Raw genomic sequence first — 25,096 nt, 5'->3', positions numbered from 1 at the left:
GTGTGCCCCGCCGTGATATTGCTGGTACATTGCTAAAAGCGGCGTAAAACCATACTCACTCACTCACTCACTCATATCATCACTGGTTGATGACAATAACACCTTTCTTCAGTTACTGGTATTCGGATATGGCCCAAAACGTGTTTAACAGGCTGTAATAATAATTTATGGATTCCGTCGAAGCGTGTGCCAAACGTGGACCAACAGCGAAGATGTACATGTTGAATGTTGCATGATGTCCCCCTTGGTAGAATACACACACTGAAAAAGAGGAAACAGAATGGGGAAAACCCATTCTGTCTCAGCCAGCCTTCAGTCAAAGTCTGGCTGTCCTACATAAAAGGTTTGTATTTGTCCCCACTGGCAAGGCCTCAAATAACATAACCATTACATGAAAGCATCACTACATTAACTGTTTAATCAAACATCTTGGTACAAGTGACACATCAAATCATGCCGCTAGTTTGTTCACCGAGGACGAAATCTGCCCAAACCATGAATCTGCACTATCTTCGGTTCGACTTGACTCTAAAACCTGATGTCATGTCCATTCGTCTTTTTTACTGGATTCCAAAGCTCGATAAAAATCCGGACTGAGAGAGAAAATTGTCGGGTCCAACAGATGTACCACCAAACCCCTGTCTCAAAGACTAACCCCTACCCTTAGCACAATCAAGGAAGGACATTCTTTATATTCACAGAAAGTATTTGAGACAAGTGGAATTAATGCCATGTGGATCCTCACAAACTCAAAGGATTTGCTTGACGTTTTGCAATCGCAGAAAATAACCTAGGTCAATTCTGTGAAAACATTTGATTTTTCAATTTTGTACTATCCCAAATGACAAACTTAAGGAAACATTTCATTCCTTGATCCATGGGGCTTTTGTTACAAAACGTGGTGAACACAGATACAGTTACGTATCTATATTCAGAGGTTCAGGACAGTTTGTGAAAAATGAAAGCAAATGACATCTGAAGTTTACTGAGAAAACAATATGTGAAATGCTGGACTTCCTCACTGATAACATCCACGTAAACTTTGGGGTAAGACATGGACACCAATTGTGCCCCCCTTTTTGCGGATCTGTGTCTTTATGCATATGAATCGGAATTTCTGTTCGGATTGGCAAAGTCAAAACAAGGTAATTTGGCCTTAAGTTTAACTTATGCTTCTGGTATATCGATGATATGATATCTTTCAATAACAATCAAACAGCTCAGGTGAACAATTGACTTGCCTTTGCATGTGTTTGTGACGAGCGCCACCGGTGGATCAGGATATGCTCCCCTTTTCGCGAACACCTGGTATCATTACTATTTGATAGTGATTCATAAACACATTCTCATGATATAGTCGGAATTGTACAATCGACTCTGCTTCATGGTAAGGGTTCGTTTTTTGCTAAATAAAGGAAAAGTCTTTTGCGTTTTATTTATATCATAACTGTTTGTAGCAGACATTCCCAGACACTGAATAAGACATGCTCCTGTCGGAATGTACACACGTTTATCATATGATGGGTAGGTTTGTCGGTAGGGTAAAGCCAACGGAGTAAACGGTATCCATTGGGGTCATATACGGTTAAAGATGCAAATATAAAAGGTCAAGTAGGTACTACTTTCAGTGTTTACAAACAAACATGGCGTCGCCTTTCGCAATCAGCGATCGAGTCAGAATTAAACATCCGGAGTCTGGACTTTTGAGATAATTTTTATCTATATTATCAAAACGGCGGTGGAACGCTTGTGGTGTGGGGTGGGGTGGGGTGACTGAGCGAACTCCACTCCATATTGTACTGGGAGGGGTCACTGAACAGTACTATCGGGGCAACATGCTGACATCCTGTGGGTCGACTTTGTGACGTTTTTGACTTTCAGGACGCCCATGCTCACCGTGCACAAATCGTCAGTGCAGACCCCCAGCAGCACAACTACCACAGACAGCCATGACCAGTATCGAGCCCGACTCTCTCCTACATTAAACACGTCTGGCACATGATAGGAAGGCGTGTGCGTCAACGTCACGGGCCGTCGACCACGTTGGCTGAACTTGGCCAGGCGCTTCAAGAGGAGTGGGACAGACTCCCTTAAATCGGCAGTGGGAGACTCATTCGCAGTAGACCTCATCGAGTGAATGAATGTTTGACAAATTGTGGCGGTATCACGCACTACTGATCAAAAAGCGTCAACTTGACATTTCCCATCTTACCCCTACCGTCCTTGGAGATCGTTGACGTCATGACATCTACTGTCACACTTCACTACCGATTGTAATGTGTTCCCCATTCGCTCAATATTAACATACAATTATTTCGAGAAACTCATTTTGTTATTTCCGAAGTTTTCCACCTTTTTATAAGAGTATGCTATGCGCACATCCCAGGACAACATGCAATGTTTAGTTACCGTTTGTGAGAGATGAGGTTTTTCGATGAGAGAATTTAAGAATGACATTATACGATTAAGAGGTTATCAGGCTTGTGTGTTTTGGGATGGTAAATATATGTATTAGGAATAGACACTATGTACTAAGTTCAACAAGGCTTGCCAAATACAATGTTTATTCCTAATACAGAATATTTACCACCCCAAGACACACTCGCGTGATAACCTCCATATATTTGATTTTTTTTTCAATGAGTAAACAGTAATAAATCTAATAAATATAAATCTAATAAATATAAAGTATTCAGCATGCAATGAGCTAGGCACCCTTCATCTGTTAAAAGAAAATATAAGTGAGAGAGGGGACTTGGGCCATTAATTGAAAATTGCAACGAAAATACAAATGCGACATGGTCACAATTGAGATAAACGTAAAAATCTGACCTTGACCTTGATAACCGTCGAGAGAATCCGACATCACAAAGAAACTACATATAGCTTTTATATCATTGATATATATAGAGAGCAGTACATGCAAACATCACTGGTTGTAGTCAGCTGACAATCACTATGTAAATAGTTACGCGCTAGGGCGATCGTTTAGGGAGGGTGCTCAGTTGGTCATTTTCTCTCGACCGATTTCCTCGTCATAACGCAACAGACATGGCTGATCAAGAGAAGAGAGGAGTTTTTATTGCTAATGGGATTATTTCAGGATTGGTGCTGGCATGTGGTGAGTTTACTTTTTCATAAATTTTACTTCAGGTACTCACCGGCCCGCCCTTACGACAAGCATAAGGGACTGGGGTACTAGACAATCAATGGGTACTGGGTACTGGGGTACTTGGGTACTGGACAACCAATGGGTACCGGGGACTGGGGTACTGGACAATCAATGGGTATTGGGGTACTGGGGTACTGGACAACCAATGGGTATTGGGGGACTGGGGTACTGGAAAATAATGTGGGCAATGGGGGACTGAGGTACTGGATAATCAATGGGTATTGGGAACTTGGGTACTGGACAATCAATGGGGACTGGGGGACTGGGGTACTGGACAATCAATGGGTACTTGGGTACTGGGGTACTGGACAATCAATGGGTACTGGGTACTGGGGTACTGGACAGTCAATGGGTACTGGGTACTGGGGTACTGGACAATCAATGGGTACTGGGGGACTGGGGTACTGGACAATCAATGGGTATTGAAAACTGGGGTACTAGAAAATCAATGGGTACTGGGGAACTGGGGTACTGGACAATCAATGGGTACTGGGGGACTGGGGTACGGGACAATCAATGGGTACTGGGGGACTGGGTAACTTGACAATCAATGGGTATTGGGGGACTGGGGTACTGGACAATCAATGGGTACTAGGGACAGTGGTACTGGACAATCAGTGGGTACTGGGTACTGGGGTACTGGACAATCAATGGGTACTGGGGGACTTGGGTACTGGATAATCAATGGGTACTGGGGGACTGGGGTACTTGACAATCAATGGGTACTGGGGGGGCTGGGGTACTTGACAATCAATGGGTATTGGGGGACTGGGGAACTTGACAATCAATGGGTATGGGGTACTGGGGTACTGGACAATCAATGGGTATGGGGGACTGGGGTACTGGACAATCAATGGGTACTGAGGGCTTTGGTATTGGACAATCAATGTGTACTAGGTACTGGCGTAATGCGCAATCATTGGGTATTGGGGACTGTGGTACACGGCCGTCATTTGGGTACTGGGGACTGGGGACTGGGATACTGGACAATCTCAAGGAATTGGTGACCTTCGCACTGGGCAATCATTGGGTATTGAGGACAATCGATAAGTACTGAGGACTGGGGTACCAGACAAAAATGGGGAACTATGGACCTGGGGTAGCGGAATAGCATGGGGTACTGTTGACCTGGGGTAGCGGACAAGAATGGGGTACTGTGGACCTGGGGTAGCGGACAAAAATGGGGAACTATGGACCTGGGGTACCAGACAAGCAAGGGGTACTGTGGACCTGGGGTACCAGACAAGCATGGGGTACTGTTGACCTGGGGTAGCGGACAAAAATGGGGAACTATGGACCTGGGGTACCAGACAAGCATGGGGTACTGTGGACCTGGTGTAGCAGACAAGCATGGGGTACTGTGGACCTGGTGTAGCAGACAAGCAAGGGGTATTGTGGACCTGGGGTAGCGGAAAAGAATGGGATACTGTGGACCTGGGATTGCAGACAAGCATGGGGTACTGTGGGCCTGGGATTGCAGACAAGCATGGGGTACTGTGGACCTGGGATAGCGGAAAAGCATGGGGTACTGTGGATCTGGGGTACCAGACAAGCATGGGGTATTGTGGGCCTGGGATAGCGGAAAAGCATGGGGTACTGTGGACCTGGGGTAGCGGAAAAGCATGGGGTGTGTGGATCTGGGGTAACAGACAAGCATGGGGTACTGTGGACCTGGGATTGCAGACAAGCATTGGGTACTGTGGACCTGGGGTACCAGACAAGCATGGGGTACTGTTGGCCTGGGATAGCGGAAAAGCATGGGGTATTTGGGGTGACTGAGTGCCCGAGTGAGTTGTGTTTAACGCCAATTTGATTTACCTCTTTGGTGCCGGGCATGTGGCTGACAAACTGAGAAACGCAAGAAGGGCGAATCTTGAATTCGCAGCCTCGATCATAGCTGCTTGTCACTCCTAAGGGAGGCATTTGCACGTTACACAGTATAATGCGAAGCTTTAGAAAGCTAGACCACCCGTGACCCCATTTATGTCTTAACTTGCTGTAACCTAATTTACGAGAACCGGTTACCAGGCGCGTCTTTGGACCCAAGATGTATTTAGGTTTTGTTTGTTTATCGATTGAACTCGCCAATTCGTTGTTATCACCTACCTGAATAGTATCATTTGAGTAGGAGATAATAATATGTAGTGAAATGAAAACTGTGTACACAGTATAGTCGTATAGGAGCAATATCACGGCGGGGGACACCCGAAATAGGCTTCACACATTGTACCCATGTCGGGAATCGAACCCTGGTTTTCGGCGTCACGAGGGAACGCTTTAACCACTAGACTACTCGTATATTAGTGACATGTATGCTGGAGATTCACGCCCACAAAGCTCGCACTACAACCCAAAAGTATTTTACTTTATTTCGCTGACTTCCCTGGGAGCCTCAGCAGGAACTCTGGGGGAACTTTGTAAAATCTCTGCGAAGATACGTAAACACCACAGCGGGTTATCCGACAATATTCTTCAATGTTTTATGGAACTAATTAGTTTAAAGGTGCGCGGGCGTTGACACAATCATTATTAAGGATCACAAGTGACATCCCATAATGTTTACACATGGTGTATGATTAACTGTTGGATGGTTTTCGCTATTTCATAGATTACATTTTTCATAATATAGCCATTCTTATTTGAATCATATAACTAAAACTTTTAAAGGACTTCATATTATTAGTACAAATATTGAGCAAAACATGTTATGCATTGATAGTGACAAATGATTGTCAGTGTCAGCCACTGTATAATTTGTCGATCACCTTGCTGATATATTTAGACCTGACGCCGCATGCGTGCTCGTTCAAACTGGCAATGACAATTATAGTGATTACTATCAATGTGTAGTATGCAGATAAAAGTTGCATATACACTCTTATAGTTTCCCATTCAAACATACAAAAAGACTAGATAGTCTTCACCTTTAAGTCAAGCGTCATTAACTCGTAACCTCATGAACAATAGAAATAGTCCGGTACAATAGGTGAGGTTAAATGGGGTTTAACGTCGCGTCCAAGATTATTGCACTTACATAGCGACGTGCACGCGAGTTTGTGTGTGTGGCTGCTTGTACTAGTCCGGACTGATGCCGATTTTATAGTTCTAGCCCACTGAGATACCATGCCGCAGTTTGACATGAATACCTCATGATCACTCAGACACAATATACTGACTCCGAGCCGACCAGTCCTTGTTTTAGTCCCTTAATGTCGAGAGCCAGACAGGGTAACAACAAGAACCATCTTTTAACGTCTTTTGGATCAAATCCCGGACCTTCTGCTCTCCGGACGGACGCTCTACCACTAGACCACGGAGGCAATCTGTCCGATATAACAAAGAAGTAAAGAGTGCATAAGTCAATGTAGCCAATTACGTTTTTCGAATTGTTTCGTGTTTGTGAAATACAGTTGACGATATGACACTAAACCGGTTTTCCTGCCAGATGAAACGAGAGATGCAACCATTTGACCTTTTATGGGATATGTTCAAGCAGGATTATACAAGTGTTATGTAACACATATTTGTCTTTTTGTCCCGCGCCCTGAAGTAAATATCACCACGAATATATGTAGCGTTTTGGATACAGGTAAATATCGACCCATTAAGCTTCTGTTAATCTGTACCGGGTATTTGTGATGATATTGATTAACGTCTTTCATCAGCAAATACTTGATTGTCGTAAGAATCGAAACATTTGTAAAGTGTATGACTCCTCTTAGATTAATCAATGACAACAGCCAGTCTTTATAGAAGATTTCATTAACAGTGCTACTTCAAGACTTTAGAAATTGCTGAAAATTCAAAACAGCAAATATATAAATGAAAGCGACTACCAAATACTAATTAATCTACGTACTCAATAAACTGCCAATAGTATGTATTGGGGACACTCAAGCAACTTTGAGTAATCAAATTTTATACTACGGAAACCTTTTAGGGCCATTTCCTTTTTTATTCTTTTTTAAATTTCAAGATATTAAGTTGAAATTTGAAGATACAAAGGTTAAAATTCAAGTTAAAATCTGAAAATTTCAACTTATTACCTTGCAATTTCACGATCATTATCTTGAAATTTCAACTTAGTATGTTTGCAGTCGGAATCGTACAGAGATTTCTGATGAATATGGAAAGGGTTTTGTTGCTTTTATTACTGTCTAGAGAAGAAAACAACGGCTATTTATGTGACCTTTCTATACCGCTTAATAGACAATATGACATGGGATATGCACGATTTAGTCATAAGTACTATTTATAATTTACAGGGCAAGACCTCGCATCTGAAGCATCAGCCGATCAGGTGTCCTGGTTTCAAATTGCCTATGATTCATAATCCTGTCCTGAGCTGTGCATGGAATAAATTTAAAAATTCTATGTGATAAATTGTAATTCTGGGTCATCTGGTCATTTGAACGCAGTTCATGATATCGCAAGACAATCTTCAAAGATTTATTTGCATACGTACGTACATCAGGTATAAAATTGTGTTGGCTCACGTAACCAAACAGATAGTGAAAATGGCATGTCAAGATGTAGGAATTTATTTGGATGCACAGAGGACAAATGATGTTCATATATCACAGTACAGACTAACGCCAGATATTTAGCTGTCTTCCTGGCCGCCTGTCTTATTGAAATGTTGGTGACTGTAATCATATTTAACTGACTAACCACAGCAGGATTAGACAAAAGTTATCTATTTACGAGATGTTCTCCTTATTTGAAGACATTGACATCAATGAAATCTTATGGGTGACTGGATCGGTCCATTGTGTGTCGGATCGGTGTGGATCGGTGGATCGGTGTGTGTGTGTGTGTGTGTGTGTGTGTGTGTGTGTGGAGGGCCCGGGAAGGGGGATTCCATTTTTTACATGTATTTGAGAGTATGTGTTTGCAAATTATTTAAGAAAATATAACGATGGCCCACCGCGCTTTGACGTCGAGATGTGATAGTACTTAAAAACAAAAAATTGGCGTATAATTCGCGAATTAATCACAACGTCTCCATGGAATATTTGCAATTTCACAACAAAAATCGAAATCAAACCTGTAGTGTTTACGTTTCTGCCAAAACCCTTACACCCATGCACAAAATTAGTTAGCGGTGTCTAGTTTCATGTTTGACTCGATAGGAATACCTTGGCTTTAGGCTTTCAATGGTGAATGCCAGTGTCAAATTTATTCCTCGTTCGTTTACTTTACTAGTTATATTTTTATTCCACAGGTACTGTTTTCAGCGCCTTGATGGGCGTTTACTTTGACAGTCTCTTCAAGGAAGTGTCCAATTTCACAGGCTTTGCATATCTCCCAGTGTGGAGCTTAGGCTTCGGTGTAAGTTACGATACTGCTGTTGTGTCCACCATCAAGCTGACCACGTCATTTACATGTACCTGTAATTTTATAAAAGATTTTATTATTTTATACGACAATCCTTTAATTATGTCTTACGACAATGACAAGTACACTAAGGAGCAAACGAAACTGCACCTCTCAGCTGATTTTATCATGTTTGATTTTTGACTTAGCGATAATATATCCAAAACAGGAACAGTATTAGCTCTTAGTCAGCGCTCAAGAATACCTCTACGTGGTTTTAATTTTGAAAATATAATTCAATTTAAAACGTTTCAAAATTTAAAACATGCTTTGGCATAATGAACAGCTTCTGGTGGGTATCTTAGTCACCTTGTCTGTGAAAATCAATCAATTTGCTTTTATGATAGCAGATTCATTTCTAACCCAAGTCTTCATTGAACTAACAGATCTTTAATTTTCAAAAAGACAACTTGGCATATTTTCTTTTGCTCCTCAGTACATAATGAGACCGTCTCCGTGGTCTAGTGGTAGAGCGTCCGCCCGGAGAGCGGAAGGCCCGGGGTTCGATCCCCGAGCGCGTCATACCAAAAGACGTTAAAAGATGGTACTTGTTGTTACCCTGTCTGACGCTCGGCATTAAGGGGCTAAAGCAAGGACTGGTCGGCTCGGAGTCAGTATACTGTGTCTGAGTGGGATATTCATGTTAAACTGCGGCATGGTATCTCAGTGAGCTAGCACTATAAATCGGCATCAGTCCGGTCTAGTACAAGCAGCCACACACACACACACACACGTGCATGCACGTCGCTATATAAGTGCAATAATCTTGGACGCGACGTTAAACCCCATTTCACCTCACCTCACCCAGTACATACTGATTATGGTTTTGAATGTCAATTATCTGATCAAGTTTTTTTCGGCATGCATGTCAATTATTTGGTCAAGTTTGTTTTCGGTATGCGTGTCCATTATTTGATCAAGTTTGTTTTCGGCATACATATCAATTATTTGATCAAGTTTGTTTTCGGAATACATGTCAATTATTTGATCAAGTTTGTTTTCGGTATGCGTGTCAATTATCGTAACAGTAAACATGTCAATTATTTTATCAGCTTAGTTTCACATAGATACGCATACAATGCCAATTTACATTTTGTTTATATATAATACATTATATATATAATGCATAGAAGTCAATTATCGTGTCAGCATTGTTTGATTTGTCGTATCATTTTTTTTTCAGTACATAGTACCAGGCCTTATTGGGCTCCTAGCAACCTGCTGCCGGGCAAAAGGAGGCGTAAGGATAATTATATCCTTCTGAATCCCTAGAAACATGCATCTGACCTGTCCCAAGTGTATGTGCTCAGGGCCACAGTAAAGCTTTCAAAAAGGTTTATGGTAGACACGTGGAAGATATTTCCAAATTTGCCGCATAAGTGACCAAAATGATGTCGGATGCAATTCCCTGTTTTGACTCGTACCAAATGTTCCCATGTTGTTTCAGGTGACTTGCCCTTGCATGTGTTTGCGACGGGTGCCATCGGTGGGGCATGTACGCGAACGTTTTCGTGTCATCACTGTCTGATAATGATTCATAAACACATGGTCATGATGTGTTCGGGAGCATACGACCGAGTCTGTTTTTGTCAGAAATTTCTTATGTATGTGGAAAGGGTAGTGTCGATGTTGTTTACATGGAGTGAGTGAGTTGGGTTTAACGCCGCTTTTAACAGTATTACAGTTATATCACGGCGTGTCAGCTTAATATGGGAAGAAAGCCCGAAGTGATGCAGGTCTCAGACGTTTACCACTTCGGTTAAACCCACGAGCACGGGTATGGTGCTGACAAACCTATAAACATAATCGGGTCGAAACGGGATTCGAACCCACAATCATAGATTTCTGGCATGTTCAAGGGAGGCAACTTAGACGACTGGGCCATATTTACATGGAGGCTTGATAGTGGGGTTGTGGGTGATGATATAAATAAACCCTTTCAATCCCAGCTATTTTATTTACAAGAATAACACAAAACAATTCCTAGGATAATTGCATTCACTGGTATTCACACACTCCACACGCACACGCACACGCACACGCACACGCACAGACACACGCATTCGTGACCAACTCGTGTTATTCCGGGACAAGCCGAATAGTGACTCGTGCCCCTCTCGTGGCCATTTTTGCAACCAGGTTCCGTCTTAGCGCAAACGGGCATATCTAAAACAATTGTCAACTCGTTGCGCAATGGTTCACATATATTTCCCCTATATTACTTATATTTCAGATGCAATTTAAAGCACATCAGGAGATACGAAATTATACAGTAAGATTGAACACATTTAACTGTGTCTTGTGTATATTTTTAGATGCCAGACATATGTAAAAACAGAAATTATTTCTGAGGGATTCTTTGACGAAGAACTTGAAATCATACGCGTATTCTGATTGGTTTGTCGTATTTTCGCACATAACATTTATCGATAGGGGGTCTTCTTGCAGGTTACGGAAAAGGGCGAGTGGTGACGAATGAGACACACGAACACAGGGAGGCACACACGCACGCACACAGACAGAGAAAGACACACACGCACGCACACAGACAGAGAGAGACACACGCACGCACACAGACAGAGACACACGCGCACGCACACAGACAGAGAGAGAGACACACACACGCACACAGACAGAGAGACACACACACGTACACGCACAAGCACATGCCCACACGCAAACACACACACAGACACGCGCGCAAAATGCAAACACCAATATTTCTCTACACCCACATCTACCGCGTCTAAGGGCAGACATATGTGGTAATATGTATACTCACATTATTTGATAGTCTCCGTGGCCTAGTGGATAGAGCGTCTGTCCGTCATACTAAGAGACGTTAAAAAATTACCCTGCCGAGATGCTACTTGTTACCCTGCCGAGATGGTACTTGTTACCCTGCCAAGATGGTAGTTGTTACCCTGCCAAGATGGTAGTTGTTACCCTGCCAAGATGGTAGTTGTTACCCTGCCAAGATGGTACTTGTTACCCTGCCAAGATGGTACTTGTTACCCTGCCAAGATGATACTTGTTACCCTGCCAAGATGGTAGTTGTTACCCTGCCAAGATGGTAGTTGTTACCCTGCCAAGATGGTAGTTGTTACCCTGCCAAGATGATACTTGTTACCCTGCCAAGATGGTACTTGTTACCCTGCCAAGATGATACTTGTTACCCTGCCAAGATGGTACTTGTTACCCTGCCAAAATGGTAATTGTTACCCTGCAAAGATGGTACTTGTTACCCTGCCAAGATGGTACTTGTTACCCTGCCAAGATGATACTTGTTACCCTGCCAAGATGGTACTTGTTACCCTGCCCGGGTGCCGTTGTACAAAACGACCTTAGCGCTACGACTGTCATAAGTCTATGTTAAGATATGGGAATTACGATCAACTTAGCGCTAAGATCGCTTTGTACAATGGCACCCTGGCGCTCGGCATTAAAGGGATAAAACAAGGACTGCTCGGCTCGGAGTCAGTATACAGTGTCTGAGTGGGGTATTCATCTTAAACTGCGCCATGGTATCTCAGTGGGCTGGCGATATATAATCAGGAGACCGAACTAGCAGCCACAGGTATACACATCACTCGGTTACCGCAAATTTATGAATTTTATAAGAATCATATTTGAAATTTGATCAAAGAGCCTGGACCCTGTTGTTATCATTTGGTTATTTGTATCTTTGGCAGATTAAGACGAGGCCGTTTTGAAATCCAAAATGGACGCCGAAAAGGCCGGCGAAAAATAAAGGGACCTATGGATTTCTTAAACCTTGTGTCAAAGAGAATGAGCAAAACTTCTCACAAACTTAAAAACATTACATTTCGCTATATACTTAGTCTATAAGACCTGCGGCCTTCCACCCACACCAAGCCGACACACCCGTATGTACACGTAACGACAATACTGTTCAGAGTGGCGAACGTGAAACATGCCCACTCACTAGATGTGTTCACAGTGGTGAAGTGCAGTTGTCAAGGTATTTCTATACACCACCATGTATGCATCCCTGTATCAATTGCAGTGCTTGTACATACGATGACTGAGTGCAACAAACTGATTCTCTCTTCTTCTTCTGCAGTACATCACCCAGATGGTGTTCTGCATCCTTACTCTACTGGCCATGGGGATCTTCGTCGTCATCGCCGGACTAGCATTAACTGGTATCAGTTATGCCAACGCTTCCTGCGAGTAAGACTATTTCGTTCTCTCTCAGGTCACTGCACATAAACCCGTACCATATTCAGCGAATGCTTAGGAATCCCTGTATAATGTAGTATTGGTAACTGACTTAACGCCATCCATATAACCACCACAAGACTGACCAAACCCGAGACCCGTGATATCCGGGGTGGAACAGATCTTCAACAACCCATTCTTGCCGTAAAAAGTAACTATGCTTGTCGTAAGAGGCGACTAACAAGATCGGGTGGTCAGGCTCGCTGACTTGGTTGATGCATGTCATCGATCCCAATTGCGTGGATCGATGCTCATGATGTTAATCACTGGATTGTCTGGTCCAGATTCGATTATTTACAGACCGCCGTCATATAGCTAGAATATTGCTGAGTGCGGCGTTAAACAACAAACCAACCAACCAACCAACCAACCAACCAACCCAATTGTCTGGATCAATGCTCATGATATTAATCACTGGATTATCTGGTTCTGACTGGATTATTTACAGACTGCCGTCTTATGGCTGGAATATTACTGAGTGCGGCGTTAAATAACAAACAACCAAAAATGTGCACGAAGTCGTGATATAGAAAAATGCTGAAATATTTCCATAACCAGCGGAAACTCAACTTACTCAGTCAGTCACTCACTCACTCTGGCATTGTGTACGTATTGTCTGTCCAGCTCCTCGTTTGATGATGTCTGTACTGACATTGCCGGGAGATTCTTCGCTGTTCTCTACAGCATCATGGTCAGCATGATCCTTGGCTGGGTCCTCACACTGGTCATCACAATACTCGGCGGCGTGCTGGCCTGCCGACCACAGGTCAGTCTGATATAGGTGAAATGGGGTTTATAGTGCTAACCCACTGAGATACAATGCCGCAGTTTAACATCCCACTCAGACACAGTATACGGACTCCGAGGAAACCAGTCCTTGTTTTAGCCCTTTAATGCCGAGCACCGAGCAGGGTAACAACAAGTACCATCTTTTAACATATTTTGGTATGACGCGACCGGGGATCGAACCCCGGACCTTCCGTTCTCCGGGCGGAAACTCTACCACTAGACTGCGGAGGCCGTTTAGATGCACCTGCGGGTCGGGACTAATGTAAGATATCATGCTGAAGTTTTGCATTGATCCCTCATAGACACAAACTAATGCCAATCATTCCCAGCTTTAACTGCTTAACGCCGAGCGCCAGGCGAATCCCGGTTCGCCCCGATTATGTTTCTAGGTCTCTCAGCACCATACCCATTGTCGTGGGTTTCACCGAAGTGGTAAACGTCTGAGACCTGCATCACTTCTGGCGTTCCCACATTAAGCTGACACGCCGATATATAACTGGAATATTGTTAAAAGCGGAATTAAACCCAACTCATTCACTATCCCCTAGACCACGGGGTAATGTAATGGAGCCCTATGTTATATTTACTTCAGTGTGACACATCAATACATTTCAGACCACCCCGGGAATGGTGATGGTGCCCATGGCCCAAGTCTCCGTCTTAAGCGGCAGTCATTCGCAGTACACCGGTGTCGCACCCTACATGGTAACACCAGCTACAAACGAAGGATTTCACGCCGAAAAATACTAGCTCTTCTGCTTTAGGTACATGAGCCTACTAGGGACTGAGCTATATCTCCAAACGATCTTCACCAATTTATGAAATGAATGACGGGTTTAACATTACCCATGGAAGTTATCCAGAATGAACGTCTAGCAGTAATTGCTGGAGATAGCTGTAACAAACATTGAAAAATATACCATGACACATTAGTCTCCTGTATTCTGATAGGTCCGTCAGAGGTATCAAATCTACTTTAGACCATGATCTTACCATGAAAGAGAATATTACTAGTTCGCAAATCCGCCCGTTTGACAATTACCTTATTTCTTTGACGTTGCTTAATAACGCGTTGAAGTTCCTACAATATTTGCAGAAAAATGTGGCGGCATATTTCAGGTTAAAAACATAACAACAAAATAATTAGAGTGTATTATAATATTCGGTAAGAGCAACGTGGATTTAATTTTTTGGCGCTACCCTGTCACGTACTGTCACGTCATGTTAACCGCGTCACAATACTTAGACTTCCCATTTGAAGAACTTTATGACGTCATAATAGTGATGTGCACTTTAGAACAAAACAGTACTAAGATCGCTCCTTTTATCCCAAGGATGTCAGTTTGAATAATGCCAAAATTATGTTTTGTGTCTTATTGAAGTATAAAATAGTCTAAAATATTTGGTTTGGGTACATAAAGCACATCTTTGTGCAGACGCTGAATTCGCCTTTTCATCCAACTGAAAATATTAGTCTCAACTGATGTCACATCACTTATCCGCTATGACCGAAGAGTTTGAGTCTGTTTTGACATTGTGCTGTGGTAGAATGGAGATAAACCAAATGTGTTTTCAATGTTGGGGTTTGGACCTTAAATTCAAATGTCTTTCAAATGACTCCCATGCTTGTCGTAGGAGGCGACTAATGGGATCGGGCTGTCAGGCTCGCTGACTTGAATCGATGCTCATGATATCAATCATTGGATTGTCTGGTCCAGACTCGATTATTTACAGAATGCCGTCATATAACTGGAATATTTATGAGTGTGGCGTTAAACAACAAACAAACAAATCAAATGAAATTTCCGGATACATGTATCGAGTCTGCGTTCGAAAGCTCCAGCTTATATATGGGAGTGGCTGGGAGTGGCTGATGTGATCCAATTACTTGAAACCGTTGTCAAATAAGTAATTACTTCTCAATCCCAAATACTGATAACATTTGTATTTTACAATGTCGTTAACACGATGTGTTTTCAGATTTACGGGTGTTATTGAGTGTTCGATGCCGACACTATTGACATTTATACCCACTCGGAAACGCGGTGGATTCAAAATGATATTTCCGAACATCGAATACTCAAGAACATCCACAAATCAGGAGATTGCTTTTGTCTTAGACAAATGGATTTCAGGGTCAGGATATGTCAACCACACCACAAGTTTGTCACAAAGGGCGCCCAAACTGAGGATGATGTTATTATTCTCAGGTTGTAATATTCTTGACAATAAACAAAACCCAATCACCGATGTCTGTATACACCAAAGTCTATGTGTTATAATCTGTGTTAGAGTGAGTGAGTGAGTATGGTTTTACGCCGCTTTTAGCAATATTCAAGCAATATCACGGCAGGGGACACCAGAAATGGGCTTCACACATTGTACCCATGTGAGGAATGGAACCCGGGTCTTCGGCGTGACGAGCAAACGCTTTAACCACTAGGCTACCCGACCGCCCTAGTGAGAGAGAGAACATTAGAGATGTCACTTCCTCTGTGACCAGACCGCCTCCGTGGTCTTGTGGTAGAGCGTCCGCCCGGAGAGCGGAAGGTCCGGGGATCGATCCCGGGCCGCGTCATACAAAAAGACGTTAAAAGATTGTACTTGTTGTTACCCTGTCTGGCGCTCGGCATTAAGGGGCTAAAACAAGGACTGGTCGGCTCGGAGTCAGTATACTGTGTCTGAGTGGGGTATTCATGTTAAACTGCGGCATGGTATCTCAGTGAGCTAGCACTATAAATCGGCATCAGTCCGGACTAGTACAAGCAGCCACACACACACATACACGTGCATGCACGTCGCTATATAAGTGCAATAATCTTGGACGCGACGTTAAACCCCATTTCACCTCACCTCACCTCACCTCCTCTGTGACCACATTTGGAACTGAAACCTGGATTCTATTACAAGTTCCAAGGGTATGGATGGAACACTAGTGTAAATTTATGTCAAACAAAGATCTCAAAAACGTATTTTCGTGATTCATCATTCTTCAAACGACCAGATGCTTCAATACAAATATCATCTTGAGTAAATGACGTCTTTTCAAGTGTTTGTGACGGGTGCCAGTGGTGGGGCAGGATATGCTCAACGTTTCTCGACCACCATGTGACATCTCTAGTTCACAGAGATTCATGAACAGATGCTCGTGATACAGTCGGATTCCTACAACTGACACTGATTTCAGCCGATATTCCTTATGACTGTGGACTGATGCGTCAATGTGGCAGTGCCCTTCATGTGGCCACCTTGTATGTGTTGTATCGGGGGCACGGGTGGCCCAGTCGTCTTAGGCGCCGCGATTCGCTGTGCAGAGTTGCGTCCCTTGGGCACGTCAGAAACCTATGATTGTGGGTTCGAATCCCGGTTCGCCCCGATTATGTTTCTAGGTTTGTCAGCACATACCAGTGCTCGTGGCTTTATCAAAGTGGTAAACGTCTGCGATCTGCATCACTTCGGGCTTTCCTCCTACATCAAGCTGACACGCCGTGATATAACTGTAATACTGTTAAAAGCGGCGTAAAACCCAACGCACTCACTCACTCACTATGTCTTGTATATGTTACAGTTAATTTGTACATTCAGTCATTGTGTAAACTGACTGGAACTTTACTAAGGTAATTTACAAAATATTTCAGTCATTGTCCAATTATTTTTCCCATTTTGTATAATGAATCCCAAGCATCTTGATTCTCCATTTCACAACCCAGTGACTGAATACGATAGGATTAAAAGAAAAAAAGTCAATGTGTATTTGTAAAGAAATTGGGCTTCTAATCCTATCATAATGATAATAAATGCGATGCATTGCGTACTGACCATTTTGGTTTTGTCAACATTCTATACTTTGGGGCCTTGGAATGTGTCCATATTGTCATGTTCCGTCTTACTTTTACAGTTCGTGAGTGTTATTCAGATAGATTATTGAACCTCTCAAAGCCTCACTGCCATTCCTACTGTAATATTTCTTTTTACATTTTACATTAACGATGCCGGTTGGTAGTGTTCAGTACAAGATGTGGGTGCTTATGAAATTATTTTACTTGCAATCCATATGCGGAATATGATATACATTACTCGCTTCTGTGGAACGCTCTGCCAATATTCTGCCCGGTTCTCTTTCTGTTTATTAGCTTACCTATTTTGTTGTGGTGGTGTTTGTATGCTATCATTTGTATAACGGAAACCTGGTTACATTCCGGAATCTTCGATAGTGATATTAGCCTCCATAGTTACCATTTACCTCTTAAGAAAGATAGGACCACAAGAGGTGGGGGTGTTGCTATATGTGTAAAAGATCATTTTCATGTCGAGTCTCTTGGCCAGCTACATTCAAATGAGCACGAGGTGATATGGTTACACGTTAAATGTAAATAAAGTTCTTATTTGATCGCATATGTTATACATCTGACGCAAGGGCGACGCTTAATTTGTATTTATTAAACAGCCTATTAGAGATGATATTGATCGGAACATGGTACCTTTCACTGTTGGGGATTTTAACATCGATTATCTGAGCACAAATTGTCGACAGAAGAGAAACCCTTTTTGGACAAATCATACCTGAACTAACTGGAATCACACAAACATTCAGCCCATTAATTGATGTAATCTTGGTGTGTAACGTTGATTCGGTACGTGAATCAGGTGTGCTGGCTCCCATATGTGGTGATCACTGCCCTGTACGTGTTAAAATCAAAGCAAATATTCCCCCTACATTATCATATGAAAGAAAAATATATTACAATGCTCAGCCAAAGTTGAAAGAATGAATAGAGGTGTTTATAATATACACTGGACCCACAGGTTTTTCTTCTAGTGTTAATGGCATTGTAAATGATATAGTAGAGGCTTTAGTTAATATAGGTGCTACTTTCATACCTACAAAACTGTAAACATTAGATCAGTCGATGAAGCATGGATTACTTCCAACATTCATGCATATTCGGCATTGAAATCGCCAACATAAAAAAGTTAAAAGCATAAGTTTAACCACAGACACAGTTCCGATTACTAATAAACAGAGTTACTGTAGCAGTAACAAAGGCAAACAGGGATTTTTAATTTCATCAAGGATAGGTGCACAAAAAAATAACAACTGTAATCCCAAAACATGGTGGCGGCTTGTTACAAATCATATGAAAACTAACACTTGCCTCACTCTCGCAAGTGTGGGTTCGAATCCCGCACTGGACTCAACCCCAAAAAGAACGAGAATCTGTACTTTACTAAGAAAGTGTTATCCCAAATATACCATTTGTTACATTTGACCACTTTCTAAATTGCATTGTGTATTCAAAACTAAAACAACTGCAAATCGCACCACTGTCCACTTATATATCACAATGGCATATTTTATAATGAAGTTGTATCAATTGATTGTACTTAGTGACTATTTTACAGAACAATACAAGTTCTTAATCCAGACAAAGAGTTACCTCACTATGTTGCCCATGATGACGTTACTCAAAGTTTTACCGAATTTACTAGAAAGGAAGTCAAAGATGTTCTCATGTCACTTGGTACTTCTAAAGCTACGGGACCTAAATGCTCGTCGATGTGAACGACACATTTCTGATAATGCAGCTAGTTCTTGTGGCTATATGCATGGAAATGTATTTGTTTTTTTGTCCCATTTATAACGATATAAGACATGATTCATTCTTCTACTCTTAAGGAGATGATCTTACTACAAAATTGAATGGTAATGGTAATTTTAAAAAACACAGTAATTTTAATGTTACACATACGTCATTCGAAAAGGTTTACACTAACTTGAAACTATAAATCCCGCATATATCTTCTACAAGTCTTCTCATTACACCACACTGTTGCTCATGACCTCTTTCAATTCCTTCAATTATCACTATCCATTGTTTTTTAGGCCCGTGACGATCCGGGGTAGAATAGGTCTTCAGCAACCCATGCTTGCCGTAAAGGCAACTATGCTTGTCGACTAACGGGATCGGGTTGTCAGTGAGGTGGGTGAGTATGGTTTTACGGCGCTTATAGTAATATTCCAGCAATATCACGGCGAGGGACACCAGAAATGGCTTCACACATTGTACCTATGTCGGGGATCGAACCCGGGTCTTCGGCGTGACGAGCGAACGCTTTAACCACTAGGCTACCCGACCGCCCCTCGGGTTCTTAGGTTCGCTGACTTGGTTGTTGCATGTCATCGATCCCAATTGCGTGGGTCGATGCTCATGATATTAATCTTCCCATGTACGTCTACAAGATTCTTGCTGACCAAGGTTTCTTTTAGTGAGCCACCACTTCTATCATACATGATGTCGTAGAAACGATATCTTCATTTTGAATAACTGGACATGGGCCTTGATGTGCTCCAACGTCATGTGGAATTTCATTTGTGTTTGACCTTGGTACGTGTAGGTTCTGTGTGTCAAACAGGATATCAGGCACCGTGAGTAAGCTGCTGTAGAGCTGTAGACTTGAATGATGGCGTTGGATAAGGTGATATTTCTGTCTGCATGAACACAGGACTAGGAATCACACAGAGAGCACGGGTGGCTCAGTCGTCTAAGGCGCCGTGATTCGCTGTACAGAGTTGCGTTCCTTGGGCATGCCAGAAACCTATGATTGTGGGTTCGAATCCCGTTTCGACCCGAATATGTTTCTAGGTTTGTCAGCACCATACCCGTGCTCGTGGGTTTCACCGAAGTGGTAAAAGTCTGAAACCTGCATCACTTCGGGTTTTCCTCCCACATTAAGCTGACATAACTGGAATACTGTTAAAAGCGGCGTTAAACCCAACTCACTCACCCACTCAGAATCACACAATTCAGAGAGCTTGATATCGAGATTGGATATTTTTCAGGTATAGCTACAAAACCTCTTTTAATTTATTTAAAACGATGAGGGAGATTTTTTAAAAAGAAAAATACCTTGAAACATTGTCTTTTTGTGGCAGGCACTATTTCTTTTTTCCAACAGTGTGAAGGACAATTATATTTTTCAAGAATATTTGGAGACAATTTACCTTTTTCGATAAAATCCCATCCACATGGGCACCATTCTAACTCTCCTCCCCGTGCTGATCTGTTTCTTTATGCACATGAATCGAAATTTCTACTTGAATTGACAAAATCAAAACAAGGGAATGTGGTCAAGAACTTAACCAGAGGTTATCCATAATCGTTCAATAATGGACAGCTTGCCAATTCTCTTCCACAGAATTACCCACCTGAACTAGACATAAAAGAGACCAGTGATACCACCTCATCTGTTTCATTTAAAGATCTCACGATTCAGAGTAACAAAATGTTCAAGACTTGTGACAAGAGGAATGACTTGAACTGTTCACGTGGCAACGCTTCCCTTTCTGTGGGACAGTATTCCAGCAGCTCCATACTTTGGTGTCTACTCATCACAACGTTTGAGGCTCTGTCGAGCATGCTTATTCTACCCGGATTTAAAAAAAATGTCACACGTCTGTTACTCCCAGGTTGTTGCTAATGGTTACAACATTCAAGGTCTCAGTAAAGCTTTCCCCAAAAAAATGTTTGTAGACATATCCAAATGCGACCCATCAGTGACCGAAATGATGTCTCATGTACTTACATACAGATGGACAGATGAACCAGGTCCGACTGTTACATGTAGACAAAATACCCATTCCCTTTTATGGCATTTATTACAAATGAGGGAGTTGGGTATAACCATGCTTGTGATTTATTTCATTTAAACTTGTTACAGTGCAAGGAAAGCACATGAAGACATCCGCAAGTTTCTTAAAACCAGTGTTTACTCTCTCTCAGGGAAAAGGTTCAACTCACCACGCACCAAAATCAACCCTGAGATGACTCCATTAGCAATATAAACTCCTTTATACTTATCTTCAGTCCTGGCGGATGGTAAATGTTTAGTCTTTGGTCTACTTTAAACCGTGTCAGAAAACCCCTTTCTCTTCCAGTCACCCTTCTCCCATAAATATCAACTCGCGAGACGGCAAGCCAGGGAAATAGTAGACCTGTGCTATGCAGGGCCCTATGCCCACCAATTACTGACGGACATGCATACGGCAGCTCTGTGAAGTGGATAGGTCGGTATCGCCTGAACCGCAATCAAGATGGTTAAAGGAGATACAAAGTGATATGTTTACGACATGTTGCATACTGATATATGATATCTGTACTGCTAATAACATTGGAGGCCACATGGCGCTTGAGTAGTAAAGACGATGACGGTGACACCGGCTGCCGTGTAAGACTTCATTTATGTGCTTGTCATGTATTATGGAGTGGGGGTAGGGGTGGGGATGGAGGGATTGGACGTCATAGTTTGCCGATCCCTCTCCCCCCATTTTATGTAACATTTTATATTTTTTTTCATTTGAGGTCATTCAGTTGCATAAATTATTCAACACTGACAATGTGATCAAATAATACTCAGTCAGAACAATAGAGTGACGTGACAAGAATTTATAAATTTGCACGAAAGCCCAAAGTAATGCAGGTAGCATGCCCTAAACTAAATGTAGCTCTGTGTATATATTAACTTAATTAATTGAATAAACCAAAATCGCTTACTACTAGTATACATAACTATATATATAACTATATAATGATACTTATATTTATAAGGAAACGACCTCGGGACAGACACACATGTCTCAGCACACAAGGCAGTTGACCAGCCTTTGGAGAAAACTTCAGATGAAATAAACAACTGAAAAACATTCCTTGCTTGCAAAGGTACATTAATCAAGTTTAAATATTGATAGCGGAACAGATAGAGCGTGTCTATTCAGCCAACATACACTGGTACAGAGCCTTCCGGGTGGGACACAGGAAGACAAACAACCACAACTGAGACTGTCAACAGAATTTAAGATAGGACACTGAGGATGAGTGACATATTCAGCTAAAAGCTACAAATACAATGACGTCAGAATGGGATACTGAAGAACAGAGATTCATCCAATTGTCGACGTAACAGACATATGTTTGTCAAACAACATCATCACTACAGATACAATGGGCAGCAAGAACAATCAACTTCAGAAAGTGCAATGAAAGCAGAAAACCATCAACAACATAAAAAAGCTTCATCCAGAGTGATTCAGACGCAGAGCATGAGGATCGTGATTCGGATATTTCTGGAGGCAGCAGGAAGAGATTATGATGAACTACAATTGTGAAGCTGCAGTGTCAGATTTTGCCTGGAGAAACCCGTTCTCTTCAATGAGGAAGAAGCCATTCAGTGGACCATCACCAGTGGCAGCATTCACCTCTGGGGAAACAGCATGTGCTGGACTGTGTCTTCGGCTTCGTTCTGAAAGACATGTTCTAAACCATGGCTGATGCATCAAATACATATGTCCCAATCCAAGAAACCTTCAGACGAATCAGAAAACCTGGATTGACTAACACTTGCAACATGGAACTGTTGATATTTTAAGCATACAGGTTGTCATGGGAGAATATGTGCTGCCTTCAAGTGATGACACCTGGAGCATGACTCGACTTTTACAAAATGAAGTCATCAGTCAAACAATATCACGGTCGAAGTATGGTTCCATAAAAAAGGTATTTTCACATCCAAGATTGACCTGAGAAGATCCAGGAAAGAATACGTCTTCAGCAACACAGCCTTGCCGTAAAAGGTGACTATGCTTGTCGTAAGAGGCAACTGACGGGATCGGGTGATCAGGTTCGCTGACTTGTTTGATGGATGTCATCATATCACAATTGCGTGGATCGATGCTCATGATGTCAGTCACCAGATTTTTGGCCAGACACGATTATTTACAGACCGCCATCACATATCTGGAATATTGCTGAGTGCGACGTTAAACAACAAATAAACAAACAAACAAACAAACATCCAAGATCCCGTACAAGGTCAATCTGACATTGAAGAAGCTGTCAAAAGGAAAGTAAATCATCAAAGAATCCTTTGTACAAAATTAAACCTTTGGTTGAATATTTTAGAGTGAAGTACCAAGAAAACTACAATCTGCCTGAGCAGCTTAGTGTTGACGAGGCCATGACAAAATTCCATGGCTGGCACTGGGGAGTTGTTGGGGCTCCCAACAAGCCAGATAAGAGACGATCAAAGATCCTCACTCTTGGTGATGGCGTGACAGGACGGTCTGACTTCGATATGTACCTTGGTTGTGAGAAGCAAGTGACAAGTGACAAGGCGTGTCCTGAGTTTAAATCATGTTGTATACGTGGACTATACTACACAACAATTCGTCTTGCACTAACACTCCTGCCAAATAGTGTTTACTTCGTGGATCATTCAATCACACAAGGAAAGGATGGTTAGTTATCGATAAGTGTGTAGTCGGGTGTACATGCCTCTATTTACAACCTTGTGGTAGTATTTCGACGACGATAACACCATAAAAAGCCAAACTGTGAAATGGTTTATCTGTGGAGGCATGGAGGTCGGGAATCGGTACTTTTGTCATCCACAGAGGACACAGGCATGTGGAAAAGTTGTACCCTACACACCGATGTTGGACAGGACCTCAGGTACGGCCATGACTTGCATACAGAACATTATTTACATAGCGGAAATTGGGTAATACACACGCCACAGAGAGTCAGCCGTTTGTGAAACTCCTAAATCTAGCGGGAGACATTGAACTCAACCAAGGACCCCCAGGGGTAGACATTGCGGACTTATAATCCGCTATAATACAAGAAATCAAGGACTCTGAGGATACACTCTCCAAGGATATTAGCTCATTAGATACAGTCTATGAAGAAAGAGTTACGTGGTGTGATGTGAACAGTAGCAAAGAAGAGCAGGCTACATTAAGACTTGATATCAATACTTTATCTGACAGAGTGGATAGTGAAGGCTATCTAACCTGCATCGATGACTTACAGTCCTGAGTTAAAAATCAAGAAAAACGAAGCAGAAGAAACAATGTTATACTATATAGCGTTCCAGAGGGAGACAATGAATCATACAATGTCTGCAAAGGAAAGGCATTAGATGTATTGAACAGGGCTAGGGATAAGGAGCAGGGACTACCTTCATTGGGACCCAGGGAAAACCAAAACCCTGATCTTGAAAATAAATGTCACACTGGAAAGACAAGATCCAGACAGTTGGACTGCAGGATACCTTAAGAGATATGGAGTTGGGTGTCGCTAATGACTTTACTTACTCTCAACGGCAAGAGCTTAATAAACTGCATTCGGAAAATCCAGACAAAAGATTTGGAGATAACGTATTTCAAACACTGGAGGCGGGAGTTGACACGGCAATTACTAACATCGACGAAAGCGTTAGATATATCACAGATGCCTTAGGCACTGCGGCTTCATGTATGAAAAAACGTAAATGCAAAAAGATACCACATCACCAAATGTTTGATGATGAATGCCAGTTCCTAAAGAAAGAACTATGTAGATGTTTGAAAAAGTTTAGACATTATTAAATCATTAAATAACAATAAACTTGCTAGGAATGAATACAATGGTATGTGTAGGAAAAAGAAAAATGAATATTAGAAACCGGAAATTTTGGAGGAGA

At 42.1% G+C, this 25,096-nt stretch overlaps 1 protein-coding gene across 1 annotated transcript; it reads left to right on the top strand.

Annotated features, from left to right (window-relative positions):
• The first annotated feature begins 2,986 nt into the window (after positions 1 to 2,986).
• On the top strand, positions 2,987 to 15,941 carry LOC139474820 (uncharacterized). Its single transcript, XM_071257951.1, has 6 exons — positions 2,987 to 3,121; positions 8,397 to 8,503; positions 9,732 to 9,788; positions 12,633 to 12,742; positions 13,415 to 13,556; positions 14,195 to 15,941. The coding sequence occupies exons 1-6, from the start codon at positions 3,052 to 3,054 to the stop codon at positions 14,327 to 14,329; spliced, it is 621 nt and encodes a 206-aa protein (XP_071114052.1). The 5' UTR covers positions 2,987 to 3,051; the 3' UTR covers positions 14,330 to 15,941.
• The last annotated feature ends 9,155 nt before the right edge of the window (positions 15,942 to 25,096 follow it).

Source organism: Haliotis cracherodii, unplaced genomic scaffold, assembly GCF_022045235.1.
Source record: "Haliotis cracherodii isolate W230 unplaced genomic scaffold, xgHalCrac1.p SCAF_3, whole genome shotgun sequence".
NCBI lineage: Eukaryota > Metazoa > Mollusca > Gastropoda > Lepetellida > Haliotidae > Haliotis > Haliotis cracherodii.
The sequence above is the reverse complement of the archived record's forward strand: the minus strand, read 5'-3'. Positions and strand labels throughout refer to the sequence as shown.

Excerpts from the sequence above, each read along its gene's own strand:
- LOC139474820 (XM_071257951.1), top strand. The coding sequence starts at position 3,052 with ATGGCTGATCAAGAGAAGAGAGGAGTTTTTATTGCTAATGGGATTATT. Across the intron at positions 8,504-9,731 it reads TGTGGAGCTTAGGCTTCGGT|TACATAGTACCAGGCCTTAT; the intron begins GTAAGTTACGAT and ends TTTTTTTTTCAG. Across the intron at positions 9,789-12,632 it reads GCTGCCGGGCAAAAGGAGGC|TACATCACCCAGATGGTGTT; the intron begins GTAAGGATAATT and ends CTTCTTCTGCAG.